The sequence below is a fragment of the Mchenga conophoros genome, linkage group LG20 (genome assembly GCF_057382185.1).
Source record: "Mchenga conophoros isolate Kocher_MC1m ecotype Shallow Benthic linkage group LG20, M_conophoros_male_GT1.1, whole genome shotgun sequence".
In the NCBI taxonomy this organism is placed as follows: Eukaryota; Metazoa; Chordata; class Actinopteri; order Cichliformes; family Cichlidae; genus Mchenga; species Mchenga conophoros.
This window is the reverse complement of record NC_140545.1, coordinates 20,532,495-20,549,293: the sequence shown is the minus strand read 5'-3', so window position 1 is coordinate 20,549,293 and position 16,799 is coordinate 20,532,495. Positions and strand designations below refer to the sequence as shown.

Below are 16,799 nucleotides of genomic sequence, written 5' to 3'. Positions count from 1 at the left end.
ATGAGAATTCTGAAATGCTTATATTTTTTTCTAACACTTCCAGTGTAGGATTCATCAGCATCACAACACATAGCAGAGGTGAAAAGCGGCTCCGAGTGGAAAATATGCTTAAAGAGCCATTTAAAAAAGACACAAACCCAAAAACCAACCTGTGACTACAGCTTATGACAGAACACCAACAATACTAAATCTGAGCCAGTTTCGTTCCCATTTTTATAACATACTATACATAAAAAAAGTAGGTTCCTGTATCATATTCTCAAACATCTGTGCAAAAATCCCCAGTTCCCTCAAATACCACCACCTACAAAGTGCATGACTGGAAAAACACTGTACGCTATACATAGCCTCAATACTCACATACTGTAGGTCACTAATGCACAGGACAGTAAGGGAGTCATTGTATGACAAAATCCAATGGAATTAGCTTAACATAAAACAATACACCTTACAAACATCGTAACACACCAGAAAACAGAACAGTTAAATGTACAACTTGCAACAAACAACAACAGTACGCATGCAAAATATGCATTCTTGTCATCGTTATGCAAGAGCAATCCAATGACTGCATCACGACCTTATATATTATATTCACAATCAATATATTACATTTCTGTTTCAAGATACTTAAAAGAGAACATACTTGTGTTTTTGCGTGTTGGAGCCCGTTAGCTATATCTTACATATACTTTACATCACAGTCATTCTTTGTCCAAATCAACACCAAAGTGTGTGTGAAATATGTGATCAACCCCAATGTGCAGTCTGTTATTCATTCATTTTTTTTAACCACATTGGTAATACAGCTGTGTTTTGGAGAATAGAAATGTATGCTACAACTTAGAATGTGGTCATCAGTAGTGTAAAATATATTTCATATGTATTTACTGGGCTGGCGTTTGCAAAACCACCAATACACGTTAAGGACAGAAAGACAGCATCGCCTGCCTAATGAATAGAAGTGACACCCAAAGATGTGTCAAATGAAAGTCCACCATAAAGTCTATACAGGCCAGTGCCGGACAGTGTTGGTCCCGTCTCCTAGCCGAGCCCTTGGTCCTGGCTTTCTGTGTGCCTGCGGCTGGTGCGCTTACGCTGCTGCTGCTGTTTGGGACTGATTTGTTCCCAGTAGGACTGACAGTACTGGTTGATCAGTCTAATCTCAGGCGGGAATGGTGTAGAGGCGAGGGAGGACTGCGAGTATGGCCGTGTCTGATGGGTTTTTGGCTCTTCGTCCTCGTCTTGAGCGGTGAGAGCTAAAACGATGTCTCGGTCAAGGATGCGCAGCGCAATGCGGGTCACCGTGTGTTTAAAGTTGTTTTCAGTGGCGAGGCAGTGGTAGAGCCCAGCGTCTGTTTGGTTGAGAGACTTCAGAAGGATGCCGTGGTTGGTCTTAACAACCCCTCCGGCACGGTTGAGCTGAAGGAAAAAGGGTGAAACAGCAGATAAGTCAAAGAAAGGGAACAAGTTTAAATAATAATTTTAAATAATAGGGCAAATAATTGTCCTGTGGAAACACAGAAACAGCCTCTTATATAAAAGGTAGCAAAATGCACGTGTTCTTATTTTAATATGTAAAATTATTTTGCTTTATATACACAGGGTCTGCTGTTGCTTACAGCATTGTGTGGCTATTTCTAAGCTGGAAGAAGGGACTTTTTTTCTTTGTTGCCAGTGATCACAAACCTCGATACTTACTGGAAAAAAATAAACTCTCAGCAATAAAAGCAATAAAGATAGTTACCAAAAAGTGAAGTGATTCCTTTTGCATCTTTAAAAAAAAAAGGAAAAAGAAAAAAGATTGCTCTTCCTCACCACTTTCCTCTTTCCTTCTCTCTGGAAGAGCCACTTTACTGTGGCCTGGGGAGAACGAGGCTGACACTCCAAGAAGGTGCTGCTGCCCTCTACTCCAAACTGCACTGTCTCTCTCAGACGTTTCTCAACTGGACATTTAAATGGTAAAAAAAAATTAAGTTAAAAAAAATGCTAAATTTTGAAGTTTACATCATTTTAAAAACACATAAAATTGCCACACCTTTGGCGTTAAAGCCTCTGCACTGCCTCAGCGGGTCGCCGTGTTTAACGTCCTGTCTTCTGCTTCTCCTGAGACAGAATTCAAATTCAAATTCATTGAAATTTGACGTTATATTGTCACATCCTTACTTTATAGTATAGAGGTTTGTGAGACGTCCCTAACCTTTTGGTTGATGGCGTGAAAGCAGAGCAACTCTCTCCATCCCAGGCACAGTAGGGGTCCCGAGCCAGACAGCAGTCAGAGCAGGCCCTGCCGTACACCCCGCAGCGGTGAAGCGACACTTGGGTCAGCCCTGCGTCTGATGACACGTACAGCTGTTGCTGTGGCAACACAAGCAAAAAAAACAAACAAAAAACTCAGCAAGTGTCTGTGGGGCATTTGTTTTAATACATGCAAAGAAATGTATATGACCAGGTTAGATTTGTCTTACTCTTTTAGATGATATTTTCATAGTCTTGACTGGTGCTCTGGTCTAAAAACGTATTAAAAAAAGAAAAATGTAAAAATAAATGACCCCTTTTCTTAGACCACACTGCACTGTGTACTTTTTAGGACCACACATTTAGACATACCCGAAAAACCTCCACTTCCTCTAGTGTCAACTCCTCCATGCTTGTTGGGTCCTTAGGCAAAACTATTACCTTTTGCACAGTGCCTCGATCTAGAAGTATGAATGAATTATGATCAAAAACAACATTTGCATGAAAAAAAAGAAAGAAATCAACTTCAACCGAGCATGTGCAATCATCCCTGAAGTTGTCTCACCTGTCCCCAGGAAGAGCACTTCATAGCGCCCATCAACAGCATCCACCTGATCCACCACCAGGGCAGTGTACCTATAGTCCACACCAGTTCTCACCACCAGGGGGCGGCGATGGATAGGGTAAACTGAATGAAACATGAGGGGATGGGCTCTGATGAAATTCACAGCCTCATCTGAAAAGTTCTTTGAGGATCGGATACCAGGAGTGAAGGTTCCTCCCGGACACTGGGTGGAAAAAAAAAGGAGGGGAGATTTCGTGTGCATCATCTGGTGACTTCCTTTTGATTTAAATTTCAGCATCTGGGTTTTATTCCATTGTGTCATTTTGGACATTACGTGACAGAAACCTACCGTTCCAGGCCTTGGGTAGGGAATCTTGCCAGTGTACTCTGTCCATTGATAATTATGGCCATGTTTGTGGGCAAACGGTCCGTTGAATACGTTGCGGATATCAGCCATCGAGTAAACACAGACTGCTGATCCCTTGAACACAGAGCTTGAGCACAAACAGACAATTAAGGTAATAAGTAGAGGTAGGAGACAGCTTGCACCCTACCCATGAAATTAAGTTATGTCCACAAAAATGTGTGAAAATAAAAACTGAGTTAATGAGATTGAATGAGAAGTGAATTCATTGGGCGAGTCTCCAAATATGTCTCACCCTGCTGTAGTGAAGAGAACGTACACCATAGGGTTTCGTTCATCCTGCGTTGGCTGTATAAACACATCCCCTATTAAAAGAATGACATGCAAATCAATAACGCTATAGGCAAGTTATAATGCAACCAGTTTAAACACAGTGCTTATTTTATTATGACTTTACGTAGTTCGTCAAATCGTGTCTCCACTCCGTCTTCTCCTATCACCGAACAGATAAGACGAGCCTTCAGGAACGTCGTCCAGCGGTTCACCAGGGACTTCTGTCCTCCTTCGTCATTCTAGACAGGAAAGAAATTAGGTCAATGCATTTTATATTAAAAAGGTGAGCTGCTTATAGTTTCACAACTTGCGCAGTGTGCTTTGGCTCACCAGACACACTCTTCCCACCCTGGCTAAAACAGTGGGACTCGCCCCGCCGCTGGAGTCTAGACTCTTCTCTCGGAAAAAGAAGTACAGTTTGTCGTCATTCTTTTCTGCACTGTCAGGGATCTGCTGGATTCGAATAAACACAGGCTCTGGAGGATAAAAACAGATAAGCAGAGAGAGGATTGAGGCAAGTGGTTGTCAAAAAAATGAACGGAGCAATAACCTGTAATCAGTAATATTTACCTACTCAGACCCACACTTACTCACCGTTGAGCCATCTGGAGTCATACTGCTCTGTCCTGATTGCCGTTCTTCCTCCCATGGTCCTAAACACAGCAGCATCTGTACTCATGAAGTCGATATGTACCCCTGCATATAGATTACCATCTGCACAGGTGGGACAGTAAAAAAACAGGGTGGTAAAACAGTAGCTTAAGGAGTTTGAGAAGGAATTTAGTGGGTTTTTTTCTGGCTATAAATCAGTCATGTCTTACTGATCAAAACTGCAACATTCTCCTGTTTGGGATCATAGGAACATTTTCCCTTCCCCGAATCCACATACCCAGGGACCAGCCTAAACAGGTAGTCCTGCAGAGGCAGATTAGATAGTCAGTATGCATGAAAATAGACCGCTAAGACATCACAAGGGAGCATGGGAAATCATAAACAAATCAGCGCCCCGGGTGGTAGCTGTGAAATATTTAGCGAGGACAAAGCTGGAGGGGTTTTGCTGTAAATGCCTCTAAGGGAACGGTAATCGTCTTGTTCACCTCTGCCCTCCAGCCTCTGTTGATGAATGTGCAGATGGGTTGGTACGCTCCTGTTCCACAAGTGTAGAGGTGGGTGCGGTTCCACGGCTCTATCAACCGCACAAAGTTGGCACATTCACCCTGACAAAGGAGAGTAAGACAAATGGAATCCAAACACTGTATCTTGAAAGCAGGAGCCTCCAACTTTTTTGAAAGAACAGGATGTAAATACTTGACGCTACCTGTTTTCCCTTTCCTGTCATCTGACATTCTCCCTTTCTCTTAGCAGATGCTGGCCAGTGGATCTGTTGTTCCAAAAGCACAAATAGCCCCAAACAGTGAATTATTAAGGATCAATGCACTCTGAGACTAAATACCACATACCAAATGGCAGAGCGGATTGAGGAAGAAAGGAATTTATACACACTATGAGTGGCTCCTTGTTAACATTGTGCATGTCCAGAGCCACCAGGTACTCCCGGCTGCCCAAGTACAGACGTCCCTGGTCCTGATCCATCAGAAGTACACGGTAATCGCTGGTATTGAAGGTGAAGCTGAAGGGTCGTGCCGCTCTTGTGTCCATCAGTTCTGTTTGGAAAGTGTTGCCAGTTTGTTAAAAAATAATTACAACTTCGCCACTCGGAAAAACCAGCGTCATGTGGAGAAAATCCAGTCATATTATTCCTTTTATGCTTTTACCATGTTTCATTACAGACTTGGATGAACTTATGGTCCCTTAAACAGCATACTTCTCACTTGTGTGCAGGAAAATGTGTGTCACAGATTAAATATAACTCAACTTAGAGCATTTTAGGAAACATTTTCGCTTTTAAGATCTTAATATTTTATGCGTCCTGGCTGTCTGATTGAGTTTAAGGCACCGCGTGCCCTGTGGAGTTAGACGAAAAAGCGAGTCCCTTAGGAAACACGGTCAGTGGAACTCACGGCTAATTCTTAAGATCAGATTTGTGTTCAGCAGAGCGTAACCTGTTAAGACATGCAGTGAAAAATGTTTCCCCCTTTTTTGTTCTCCTGAAAACCCCGATTAGGCTATTTTCATCTGCTGCAAGACAAATGGACTCTACTGTGGAGGACTTTACTTCTGAAAGTTTCCATTCTTTCATCTAACAACTAGTTTAAACACATACAAAGTAAGACTCGCTCATACATCTGTGTCATGTGCAAAATTCTGACCACCATATGTGCACACTGTGACATGGCACACTCATGGTAAAGACAGCAGGATTATATATTGACAAATGTTCACAGAGACCCTTAGAAGTGGGCTTACAGGGAATCAAGAGGAAGCACAATCTCTATTTACATCAAAGCACCTTCCATTTTCCTTTTGAGGCCCGTGTTAACAGGATGCAGTCAAGGTGCAACAAAAATAAGCTATGCAATCGGATCTCCGGGCAACATGGGATGGAGTCTCAGAGGTGGGATGAGGTCTGGTTCTGTTCCCAAGAGGTGAACACAGGATAACAAGCTTCTGGACAAGCGCCACATCACTGGGTCATAGTGGATTCACTGAACAGGCTAAATGTAGAAACACCACACCCCTATACATGTCTCCATTCTCCAAAAATAGCAAACAATGTACTGCCATCATCTGGTAAACATTCAGCAAACACTTACCCCCTGACAACATTCTGACACTGACAGGGAAACACTGGGAAGGACACACAATTCAAGTATGAAGCCACAGCTGGGCCACTATGAGCTCTCGTGTTACAGCTTGACAACATATTGTCACTAAGGCACTAATGACTGCTGCCATTTACTGTAGTCCCAGACGTCTCTCGAGTATGAGCTAACTGCTGACAGCACTGCGAGGGCATAAGATTCTAAAACATGGCTTCAGTTACACTGCCGATTCTGCTCTCTAGCAACACTAATTCAACCGATTTACAGTTATTCCCATTTCGGCGCTTATGACTGATACAACTTCCCAGCAGCAGGGAAGTCAGTGTAGTGTTCCTTTCCTCTCCAGGCCTCCTGTACCCCCAGAGTGTCACTCAGCCCGGCTCATTCGTTCAGAAGAGTCACATGTCCTCCAGCCTCCTCAAAAACCTCCTCCACAGGCGCCTCAAGGGAACAAAGAGACTCGCTGTCACAAACAATGAACAATAAATCCTTGGAGTCGCAGAAAAGAATTGCAGAGTAAATCCAACTTTTTTCTTTTCCTTTTTTTGTTTGGTATTAGGGGGAAGGGTGACTTAAGTCTGCGAACGTACTCTTACGAACAATCTAGCGTTCACCTTTCAGCTCCTACAAACATCCTCCTGAAAGTGAAATTGTCAAGGACAGCTCCTGACAGATGTGAATTCCTTTTTCTGAGAGGAACACGATCAAGTTCAAGACCGAGCTTGCGCAACTGGTCAGACTTCTACTTTGTTCAAACTGCTGCAAAAACTCACTGGTATGTATAAGCTGTTTACCAAAAGGGGATTAGCGTTAAAAGTCACGCAAAAATGCACAGCAATTACTTTCTCGAGCCCCAAATGGAAAGTGTCTCCGTATGCAAGAGCTGTCAACAGCGTGTCTTTGGTGTTACAAAATCAGCTGAATTCAAAACAGCACTGGCTATAAAGCACAGATCCCGTAATTAGTTCACCTCTAATCTGCCTCAGGTGGCTTTTCTTGAAATTGTACCAAATCATAAATGTTTCCCATTAAATCGCTGCACTAGAAGAACGTAATGAAGCAAGCATGTCAGCACTGCCTAGACCTGACCTGCAAACAGAAGGTTCTGACTCAACTCCACATGAAAGCGCTCGGGAACGTTATAAATCTCACTCACACCTCTAATTCTCACTTACACGAAGTTCAGGTGTGATGCCCGCATGTGTGTGTTTGTGTGTCTTTCTGCGAGTTTAAGTGACAACATGATAGGGATGCAGAAAATACCTGTAATCATCCGACATTGTTTGGATCAAAGGTGTCTTCCACATATTTGTAACACGAATCTCTGCTATTATAGTTAATGACGACAGGGAACAGACAACACGGGAAAATCCCAAACACCTGCGAAAAAAAGCTTCAAAGAAAACACTATCTGCCCCATCTCAAATCTACTCTGGCTTTCAAAAAGGTCATGATCAAATTTCAGCTGTTTCCTTCTTGTGTCAGACCGTCAGACGTCAAAAAACAAAGAACTGACAGGCCACACTGTAGTGCGTGTGGATTTCAGGGTGTGGGGACAAATTGTTGAAGGGCACTACCAGTATCCACACGTAATATCCACCTTTTGTTTTCAGCGTTGCACAGTTTGACGTGTGGCAGGAAATACGTTCTTTACATATGCATGAAAAGGAAATAGAACCGCTAGTTCGGATGCGCGCGTGGGTGTATGGGTGAGTTTTTGCGCAAGCGAGTGGCTTTGCGGGAGAAACCAAAAAAGTACAATAAACTATTACGATAATCCCCGCTGACAGAAGAGTTCTAGTTAATCTGAACGAACTCACCTTTAAAGGAGAGGCGAACCCGAGGAGCAGACTGCTGCACGCCCAAGCTTCTGCAAACACAGAGGGCCAAAAGGAGGAGCTGGGCTCCAGATGCTGTCATGGTAACAGTCACGCAGGTAGCCCACAGAGATCTAAATCTGGACGAAAAGAAGAAAGACGAATGAACTATTATTATAGAGTGCCCCATGAGAAATAGGAGACATAAAAAGAAAGAAGGGAGGACAGGCAAGCTAGTCTCTCTCACTTTCTCTGATCTCTCTGATCAGAAGTTTGGCCTGCAGCCTTCCAAGGCAAGACGTCTCGTTTGGCAGGAGAGAACAACGTCCAAATCTTCGCACCTGCGCTGGAAAATATGACAGGCCTATTATTTATTTAAAGTGTAAGCGTAGTGAGTTATGTGTCAAGACTGTATAATAATACTTGTAAGTATACAGTCAGTTGGAAAAAGAAGACTAATGCCTTGTGGTCTTCATCTTGTACACATTACAGTTTGTTTTGCATAAATTTTGCCCATGTTTCTTTTAGAAAACTGTATCAAAAAGATGATGAAGATGCCCATCAATGAGTCCCTCTGGTTTTCCCTCAGTCTTTTCAACAAAGCATGTCAGTGTACTTTCAGGAGCTGAGAAATGAAATATATGACAGTTCAAAGACACAGGTAGTCCTGGCCGAAACAATTTCTGACAGTTTAGGGGTGTTGAAACGTAGCCTAACTGTTAGACCTTAACTCAGACATTTATTATGCATCTGCACTTTGCTTTGAGAGGATCCCATATAAATTATGAATACTAAAAGCTGAGTCCATAACATCCATTAAATTGTCTCCCTGAAGGTGTGCCTTGCTCGGGCTATAAGCTATCCCTCGGGCTTTTTCACCCCCTCCTTATGACATCCGTGTAGCCGAGGCCTCCAGTGCACATGGTACAAGCCTGGAAATGAGTTATTCATGGTCAAAAATGGGGTGGGATTTCACAAAAGGTTTTGTTGTTTTTTTTTCACAATAAGCCACTCATTTATCTGACACACATAATACAAAAAAATATGCAGCCATAAAAAAGCTGATGAAACTGAAATGACTGACATGGTAAGAATTTAGAAATTTAAAACAGAAGCTGCTGGGAATACCTCACAGTCTTCTTGGCATATTCACACAATTGCTATATTTACGCACCATGGGAGCTTGATTCCTATTCGCTTTTATCAAACCTCGTATATTACTTGCTAATAACCCGTCATGCACCGTGAGATATTTGAAATGAGGTAGAGACCAATGAAAATACAATGGTGTGAGATTTTTTTTTGTAGTCAGCCCATGTAACATTAACATTATGACTTTATAAATAAAAACATGATATACAAAATATTAATAATAAACTGATACTGACAAATAATTAGAAAACATATTTGACCCTAATTTGAATACATAATGGCTATGACCTGCTGACTCTGAAGGCTACATTTAACCTACCAATATTTAGATGAAGATGGAAAAAATAATTAAAGGGTGAGTCTACTTGAAATGCCTTAAAAATATCGTTACAAATGCAATTAGTGGGTGTTACTAAACCATTATATTGAGCCCGAGGGACTACATGTTCGAGATGGCCTGATTTTCGTGGTATTTGTACAAGTGGCGGCACTCCTGCTGGTTTTCTGTGCTTGGGTGGGATCAGCAGTAGAGATTAAAGTTCTGCTGTGTTATTATATGGTTTCCATTTAAAGAAAAATAATAATAATTACAGGATTTCTATAACCTTGTTCTTTTTTCGGGAGGAGTGCGCGCTTACCTGTGAACTCAACATCCAGAAATAGGAGCCGTGGGCTACAAATGCGTGCACTCCAGTCATCTGCCATCCAGACCACGCTACAGAGTAACCAAACCTGAGTTAAAAGTTAAACCAGAGAGAAGTTAAATGTCCTACCTTTGATACCGGGCTTTCAGATCCCAAACTTGCGGGATGTTACCGCTGCACTCCTCGCGTTATGCGCCTCGGAGCTGAGCTGGAAAATCTCTGTCAGCAGCTCTGCGCAGGCATAAAACAATCCGATAGGTTTGCTAATTCCTCTTCTGAGGAAAAACCGAAGGCTAATCGGTCGCCATTGACCAAAGGCATTCACTCAACATATTTTTTTTAAAAAAGGAGGAGGAGAAGGAGGAGGGGGAAACAACTAATCCTTTAACGCCTTTTCCACTCTTTCCAAAAAAAAAAAAAAAAAAAAAAAAGAGAGAGAGAAAAAAGTTTAAACCTGGATGGCAACAACCATCACCGTGATGTGATCGAGATGTTGGTCCGCTGATCCGTAAAAGTGAGTTTGGAGGTGACTGAGTGAGATTCAAGTGACCAGGTGCAGGTGTTGGGAGAGTGTATGCCCCGCTGTCCTCTCCCTTCTGTTCTTTCCCCACCCAGCCTTCGCTCTCCTGTTGGCCCACAGCAGCATTGGACCAAACCTCTTGGTACACCATATGGGTATGTTAACCCTATCACTGCTGCTGAGTTAAACTCACTGCTCCACTCTGCTGTAAACTGCAACTAATCTATATCAGTCTAATTATTTTAGAATGCTTAAATTATTGCGTATTTTATGGAAACTGTGAAGGGCATACAGTCACTGTTGAATGTTTTTTTCTTTTTCATTTTTAGTTTCTTTGAGGCACCAGAAGGGCCACAGACTATTCTTACACATGATGCAGGGACTGAAATTTACTATTAAGCATCTAGGAGTCGGGTCTGCTACTAGGACAATGTCACCATTACTTTTCAGAGCCAGGTCAGCCGAAAAAGATTCCAGGGATTCCTCTCTGGCTGGCTCCAGCGCTCATGACAACAGTGACAAAGCAACCAGAAAGGGGGGGAGGACTGAATGTAAAGGACATCCATCCTTTTAACGGAGCCTTGAGCTTGAAATTAAAACAGCTTTTAGGGCGTCTCTCATCATTGCCGGCTTTATGGAGAGCCCTGACGCAGTGTGGCGCACTAAAGACACAAAAGCAGACAGTGAGTGTATTCTGAGCAACAGCCCTGTAAGACAGTAAAATAAAATAAACCCATGAGGTGATGTGGTGTGCCAGTGTGTAAAAGGTCACATGGTGGGGGCAGTTCTTGGCAAAGCCTCAGAACACTCTAATCTTCAACGCTTAAATCTATATTTAATGCACGTTTTCTGGTTTGATTCCTCATCACACCAGCAGAGTATGTGAAATCACTGACCTTATCAGAAGCTGGGTATCAGCCACATGTGATCTACAGGCGGCAAAGTGTGTCAAAATGTATCCAGGAGAGCGCCTTTGTTTCCTGCCCCACTGGAGGCATCCTTCTGTTTCCAGTTGCGGAAATGACTCATGACTGTGTGCCGGGTTCAAGTTTCCATGTGCTCTCAACTTTGGCCATGGACACCAATAAACTGACCAGCTCCACCCTTCACAAGCACTCATTAACGTCATTTGTACAGTATCTTTCACTGCATCATCCTGTGTTCTTATCTCCCCAGCATTCATACACTGCTGCCTCAACTTGCTAAAGTCATAGCAACAGCCCCTCACTGAGTGTTGCGGTTGGTATTTTTGCTCTGTGTACGTGAGTCTATCCCTGTTAACTCCAGCATGATGGATGATTTTGTTGGAGACAGACTGTAGGATTAGGAAACAACATTGGCTGGTTTTCTGGTCCACAAAAAGCCCCCCCTCAAGTGGCTCTTCTTCCCTAATGGATAGGTAATGTGAAATGTGAGGTAGACATTGATCCCTGTAGGCCAACCAAAAACTCCTGGTGAATCCTGGGACCTCAGACCCATCAATCATTTCCAGAGCCAGGGTATTGTCCCCGCAAGGAAAGACAACCTATTATTTTAACCCCCTGATGGGTTTTCATGCAGTGTATTGATGAACTGAAGAGTGTCTGAACATGCCAGCGGCTCTGGGGCATGTCCAGGGCATCACCATTACATGAAATCACCTTAAGAAGAAATTATAGGGTAGAGAAAATAAGACTATAAGACATTCACAAGAATTGTTTGCCCTGTGTTCAGTGACAAAGCTTTCCACGCAGATTAACAAGCCTTGCAATTATTATCTTACAGGTCCGAAAAAATGTAAACATCACAATGGATGAAAAGAGAGCAGGTGCTGTGCGACACTCACGAACTTCACACACCAGTGATTATCAAAGGAGAACAACTTTGGAAAACATCTTTGACATGAAGGGTGCATACGTGGCGCACATTCCAGACACAGCCTGCTCACCACACAGCGGATTGGGAATGAGGTGAGTGCAGACTTTTAGTGCAAACACTCTACAAACATAATGTAGCTTCGGCTTCTTTGAGATGGAGCACCGTCTGCAGTCGTCCAACATGCCACGTGTCTACAGGGCCAGCCAGCCCGCCATCTGCCTTGAAGACAAGACTGGCACTTTCCCTTGTAATAAAACGCAGCTGGGAGATTCAACAGCTGCTGAAGAAGAGCTCTTTCCAAATAACAAGGGGTATGTGCGTGCGTGCGTGCGTGTGTGGTTGGCAGGGAGGGTAGCTGTATTTCAAAAGAGGATAGTGAGGATGTAAGCAGATGAGTGCAAGCACAGTCCCCGTGTCTTAAAAGGTAGACCTGTCAGCACTCTTTGAAAAGTCTTTGGTAATAGCTGGTTAATGGTTAAGTGTCCCAGTGGGAGAAAAACAGTTCAAAATGTTATTTGTTTTGAGTATTTATGACTCGAGCTCTATCTTAACCTGTGCCACAGACATTGTTTGCGCTAAGAGAATTAGTGAAAAATGTGGCAAGCTGAACAAAGTGAGAATACAGTGCATGCGGGTCTTTCTTTGACAGATAAATTTGTATGCCGGCGCACATGCATACAGTGTGTGCATGTCGGCACGGAGACACAAACTCGCGCGCGTTCGCGTCTGCTGCTCGAATTGAAATTAAATTGATTTCTCTTATCTCCGTCCACACCCTTGCTCCCTGCTCTCTTCGCACATATCCTTGAGACACCAGACTCCAGGTGAATTTCAATGTCAAAGACACAAAAGGTAACGCAGAAGCTGCAATCTGTTCATTCTGTCAAGAAGTTGTGTGTGTGTGTAGGTGTGCGCGTGCACTTGTGTGTGTGTGTCTACAGTACGTGCAGTGTGATTGGTTGGGGATAGGCCTATTCATCTGTCTGGTGTGATCGTGGCTCTGTAACTGGGCCTAGGCGTGAGTATGCACTCTGTGATCTCCCAGATAAGAGTCATCCATCTGCTGTGTGTATCTGTCAGGGCCCGGGCAGCCCTGCTTATCACTGCACTCATCCATTTCCCTCAGTCATACTCACTCCATTCTCTTCTCATTTTAGCTGTTCTCTCTGCTGCACTACTGAAATGCTGTGCTTCATCTTGATTATCTGACGAGCAGTGGATCCCGCTCGCGTTAAAAACCCGAAGGCGTGTTTATGTGACGCGCGGCTCCTGCAAGCGTGCGTGCACCCCGAAGCGTGCACATCGAACGCAAGCTTCGCAAACAGCACTACAAGACCTACATTTGCAGACACACACTCACACACAGGTAGTTGTTATTCAAGGAGGCCTATCTCACACCGTCAGATTATCCACTATTGATGAGCCTCAGAGAGCAGCTCATGCCCCTTTTTTGTACACATTGCAGGAGAAAAAATAACCTCCCCCACTTTAATCACAGATGAGGAATTAGCTCCCGTGTGTTGTTCTTTCATTTTTTTTGTCACCGTTAATCGGCCTGAGATTCTTAAGATGCACTGAAAAAAAAAGCGAAGAACATGAAGCAGCATGACAAGATGATTTGTGTACAGTATCAACAAGAGCTCAACCCAGGGTAGTGTAGTTTACGCCGGAGAATCCATTTAGGATTTTGCCACCCCACACATAACAAAGGCTTCACAGACTACCCTCAGACCACAAAGCAGCCTGAGGATGGTTTTACCCTCCCAGCAATCTGTACTTAGTTTGTCACAATCAATATTGTAGGAACCAACCTCATTATTAATTCATAGTCATGAAAACATGTGGTGCTCTGAGATAGGCCAAAAAAAACTACTTCAAAGATGAGACAAACACTGTTTCACATGGGATCACTTCATGTGGCCATAATGTGTTTCATCATCAGTATTAATAGTATAGGCCCATCCTAGACCGCATACCCCGGGTGCTGCTACAACAGGACAGGTTTTCGCTAGTGGAATATTTATAGCTGTGCATTAAAAGTGGAATCAGGGGTTTAAGTGTACCATTGCAACAGCACTGCTGGTCCTTTGTCTGGGCCTGTCCAAAAATGTCTTGCCCGTGGCTATTTGCAGTGCTACATTTGAAATGTCAGTGATAACAAACACTGCCGTCAAATCAAAGTTGGAATACAATAAAGAACAGCTGTATCTCAGCGGGTCTTCTTTGATTCTTCCCGTCAAGATGCAAGTGCTGCAGCCAAACATATCTGAGATCACTTTAATAAGTCACACATCTATAACTTATTAGAAGCGGTTCGTGTTCGTGTGAGACAGCTGAGGGAAGACTTAATCATTTCTCATTTCTACACACCTAATAGCCTAAATGCTGCTGTCAAATTTGGCTGTTTATGAGATATTAGATTCACTCATTAAAAACAAAAAAATTGACAGCTATTCTAACAATAGATTGGCTTAACCACACTGCCATCTTGTGGCTATTTTATTATCATTATGAAATCCTTTGTTTAACTCTTTCCACCTTGGAAACTTACTAGAGGGCAAGCCTTGTTTCTATGAACTGAGTGATTTCTGTCTTGTTTTAATGCTACTTAAAGAACAAAGAGGCTGAGTGTGCATCAGAAGGTAGTGAGGGTGATCCCTGTCTATGCAGTTTATTGGGACTACTCTTGGAAAAACCCAGAACCTATTCTAATGGTTATAAAACCACTTTTTTATTAATGAATACTGAGTTGTAAAAGCTCATCTTTAAAGGTACAGGAGAGGTGATCAAATGTTGTCTTTATGGAAAGAAGAGCTAAACAGTCTTATTGAGATCTGGAACCTTTTTTTAAAGGCAGACTGATATACAATAACCTCAGTAATGTGCAAAAGTTTTGGACCACTCATCATTTCTTTACACTTTGTTTCTAAGCAGCCAGGCGTGCTTGTCATTTCTAAGTTGGCCTTGAGCAATAACACCACAATTTCTGAAGGTCTCTCACAGTTTTTCTTTAATAGTATTTTGCACCACCAAGGTGTTTCTCAAAGAGCTGTTAGCTGAACACTTGAGGAAACTGGACAAGCGATCAAATCAATGATGAATCCAAATGAGATATTTTTGGTTCACTATGTACAGAAGAGATCAAGAGGGAGAAACAACAGTGAATGTCTCCATCAATCTGTAAACATGGTGGAGGCTCCGTCATGGTTTGGGGCTGCATTTCAGCCAGTAGTGTTGAGGATCTCTTCAAACTTGATGGAATTATAAATACAGAAAAGTACTTATTGGGAAAGTGTCAGTGGCTTCAGTCGTGGATTGGCCTCCCTAGAGCCAGTATCGAAATAGTGTGGAATCAGACTGAAAACAAAAGACAAGCCAGCTAACATCCAAGGAAGAGCTTTGGGAGAATTTTCCTTTTTGTACTGTATTTGCATGTACATTTGCACATTTTCTTGGCAAAATGCAAAGAGGGCAATTTAAATCTTTTTCTCAGAAGTGTACTTGCACAACAATACAGGCACACAAACACAAAGAAACACATTATACATAGTCAGAATTAAAAGCAGGTGCAAGTGTGTCACCGAGTGCATTTGTATGCATCAGAGGATCTGAACCCAGATGTTCCAGGCTCGATGTGAATAAGAGGAAGAGAGATATCCAGTGACTAGATGTTGTAAATATTACATATTTATGTTTTTAAGATTTTTTTTATTGCGTAGTGGGGCAGTGAAGAGGAACAGGTAAGTGAGGGGTAAGAAAATATTTAAGAAGCCAAACACATAGCAGCAATTAAATACATTTAGGTATATAGATATGATCAAGACGAGGATCAGAATGGTGATTTAACCCTTGTATGGTGTTCGGGTCTGTGAGACCCGTGTTCATTTTTCTTCAAAAGAAAAATCAAACAATTAATTATTTTTTCACGTGTAAATGTGTTGTGTCTTTCCACTCACTCCACTTGATTATAACTGATTTATTTATAACATTTTATATAAAAGAAAAACGAGAAGCACATTAATTCATAAATGTGATCTAACAAAGGTAAAGGGAAAAAATTAACCATGTTTGCTGTTCATATGTCTTGTAATTGGGATGAAGTAAACATCTGTTGAGTAATTTAACATAAAATTGTTTGATAGTGTTAATTTGGAAAGCCAAAACTCTAGCGGGTCCACCAGACCCATGAACACTGGCTGAGTAACAAAAATACGAACACCACACAAGGGTTAAGTGATTCAAGTGAGTTGTTAGTGGCAGACGGGCTGGTCTGATATCTGAAATTGCACATCAACTGGGAGTTTCCCACACAACCATCTCTAGGGTTTACAAAGAATGGTCTGAAAAAGAGAAACGATCCAGTGAGTGGCATCTTCCACTGGTGAAAAACTGGTCAGACAAGAATGGCTAAACTAATTTGAGATAAGTGCAACTCCTGTCAGCAGAAACAGAGAAGTGGGTGCTACAAGTGCTACAATTCACACAGAGGTTCACCATAAATTGCTGAATAGAAGACTAGAAAATGTTGCCTGGTCTCATGAGCCTCAATTTCTGCTGCAACATTTGGACGGTGGGGTCAAAATTTG

General features: G+C 42.5%; 1 protein-coding gene across 3 annotated transcripts; it reads right to left on the bottom strand.

The window, feature by feature from the left end:
• Position 1: 1 nt before the first annotated feature.
• LOC146550705 (semaphorin-3F-like) lies at positions 2–10,526 on the bottom strand. 3 transcript variants are annotated; one of them, XM_085258554.1, is made up of 19 exons: positions 9,966–10,526; positions 8,288–8,404; positions 8,044–8,180; positions 5,004–5,164; positions 4,819–4,881; positions 4,598–4,717; positions 4,322–4,415; positions 4,095–4,214; positions 3,831–3,976; positions 3,625–3,739; positions 3,463–3,532; positions 3,153–3,297; positions 2,804–3,026; positions 2,611–2,699; positions 2,469–2,510; positions 2,201–2,358; positions 2,039–2,106; positions 1,819–1,946; positions 2–1,422 (listed from the first exon to the last, which is right to left on the bottom strand). In XM_085258554.1, the coding sequence occupies exons 3-19, from the start codon at positions 8,141–8,143 to the stop codon at positions 1,045–1,047; spliced, it is 2,220 nt and encodes a 739-aa protein (XP_085114680.1). In that variant the 5' UTR covers positions 8,144–8,180; positions 8,288–8,404; positions 9,966–10,526; the 3' UTR covers positions 2–1,044. The 3 variants fall into 3 exon arrangements, with proteins under 3 accessions (XP_085114680.1, XP_085114678.1, XP_085114679.1); XM_085258552.1 differs by having other exon boundaries at positions 8,288–8,386; XM_085258553.1 differs by having other exon boundaries at positions 8,288–8,381.
• Positions 10,527–16,799: the final 6,273 nt, after the last annotated feature.

Bases quoted from the DNA above. Each gene is read 5' to 3' on its own strand.
- LOC146550705 (XM_085258554.1), bottom strand. From the start codon at position 8,143: ATGACAGCATCTGGAGCCCAGCTCCTCCTTTTGGCCCTCTGTGTTTGC. The intron at 3,533-3,624 runs GTAAAGTCATAA...TTCTTTTAATAG, and splicing joins GACACGATTTGACGAACTAC to GGGATGTGTTTATACAGCCA. The intron at 1,423-1,818 runs GTGAGGAAGAGC...TTTTTCCTTCAG, and splicing joins GAGAAGGAAAGAGGAAAGTG to CTCAACCGTGCCGGAGGGGT.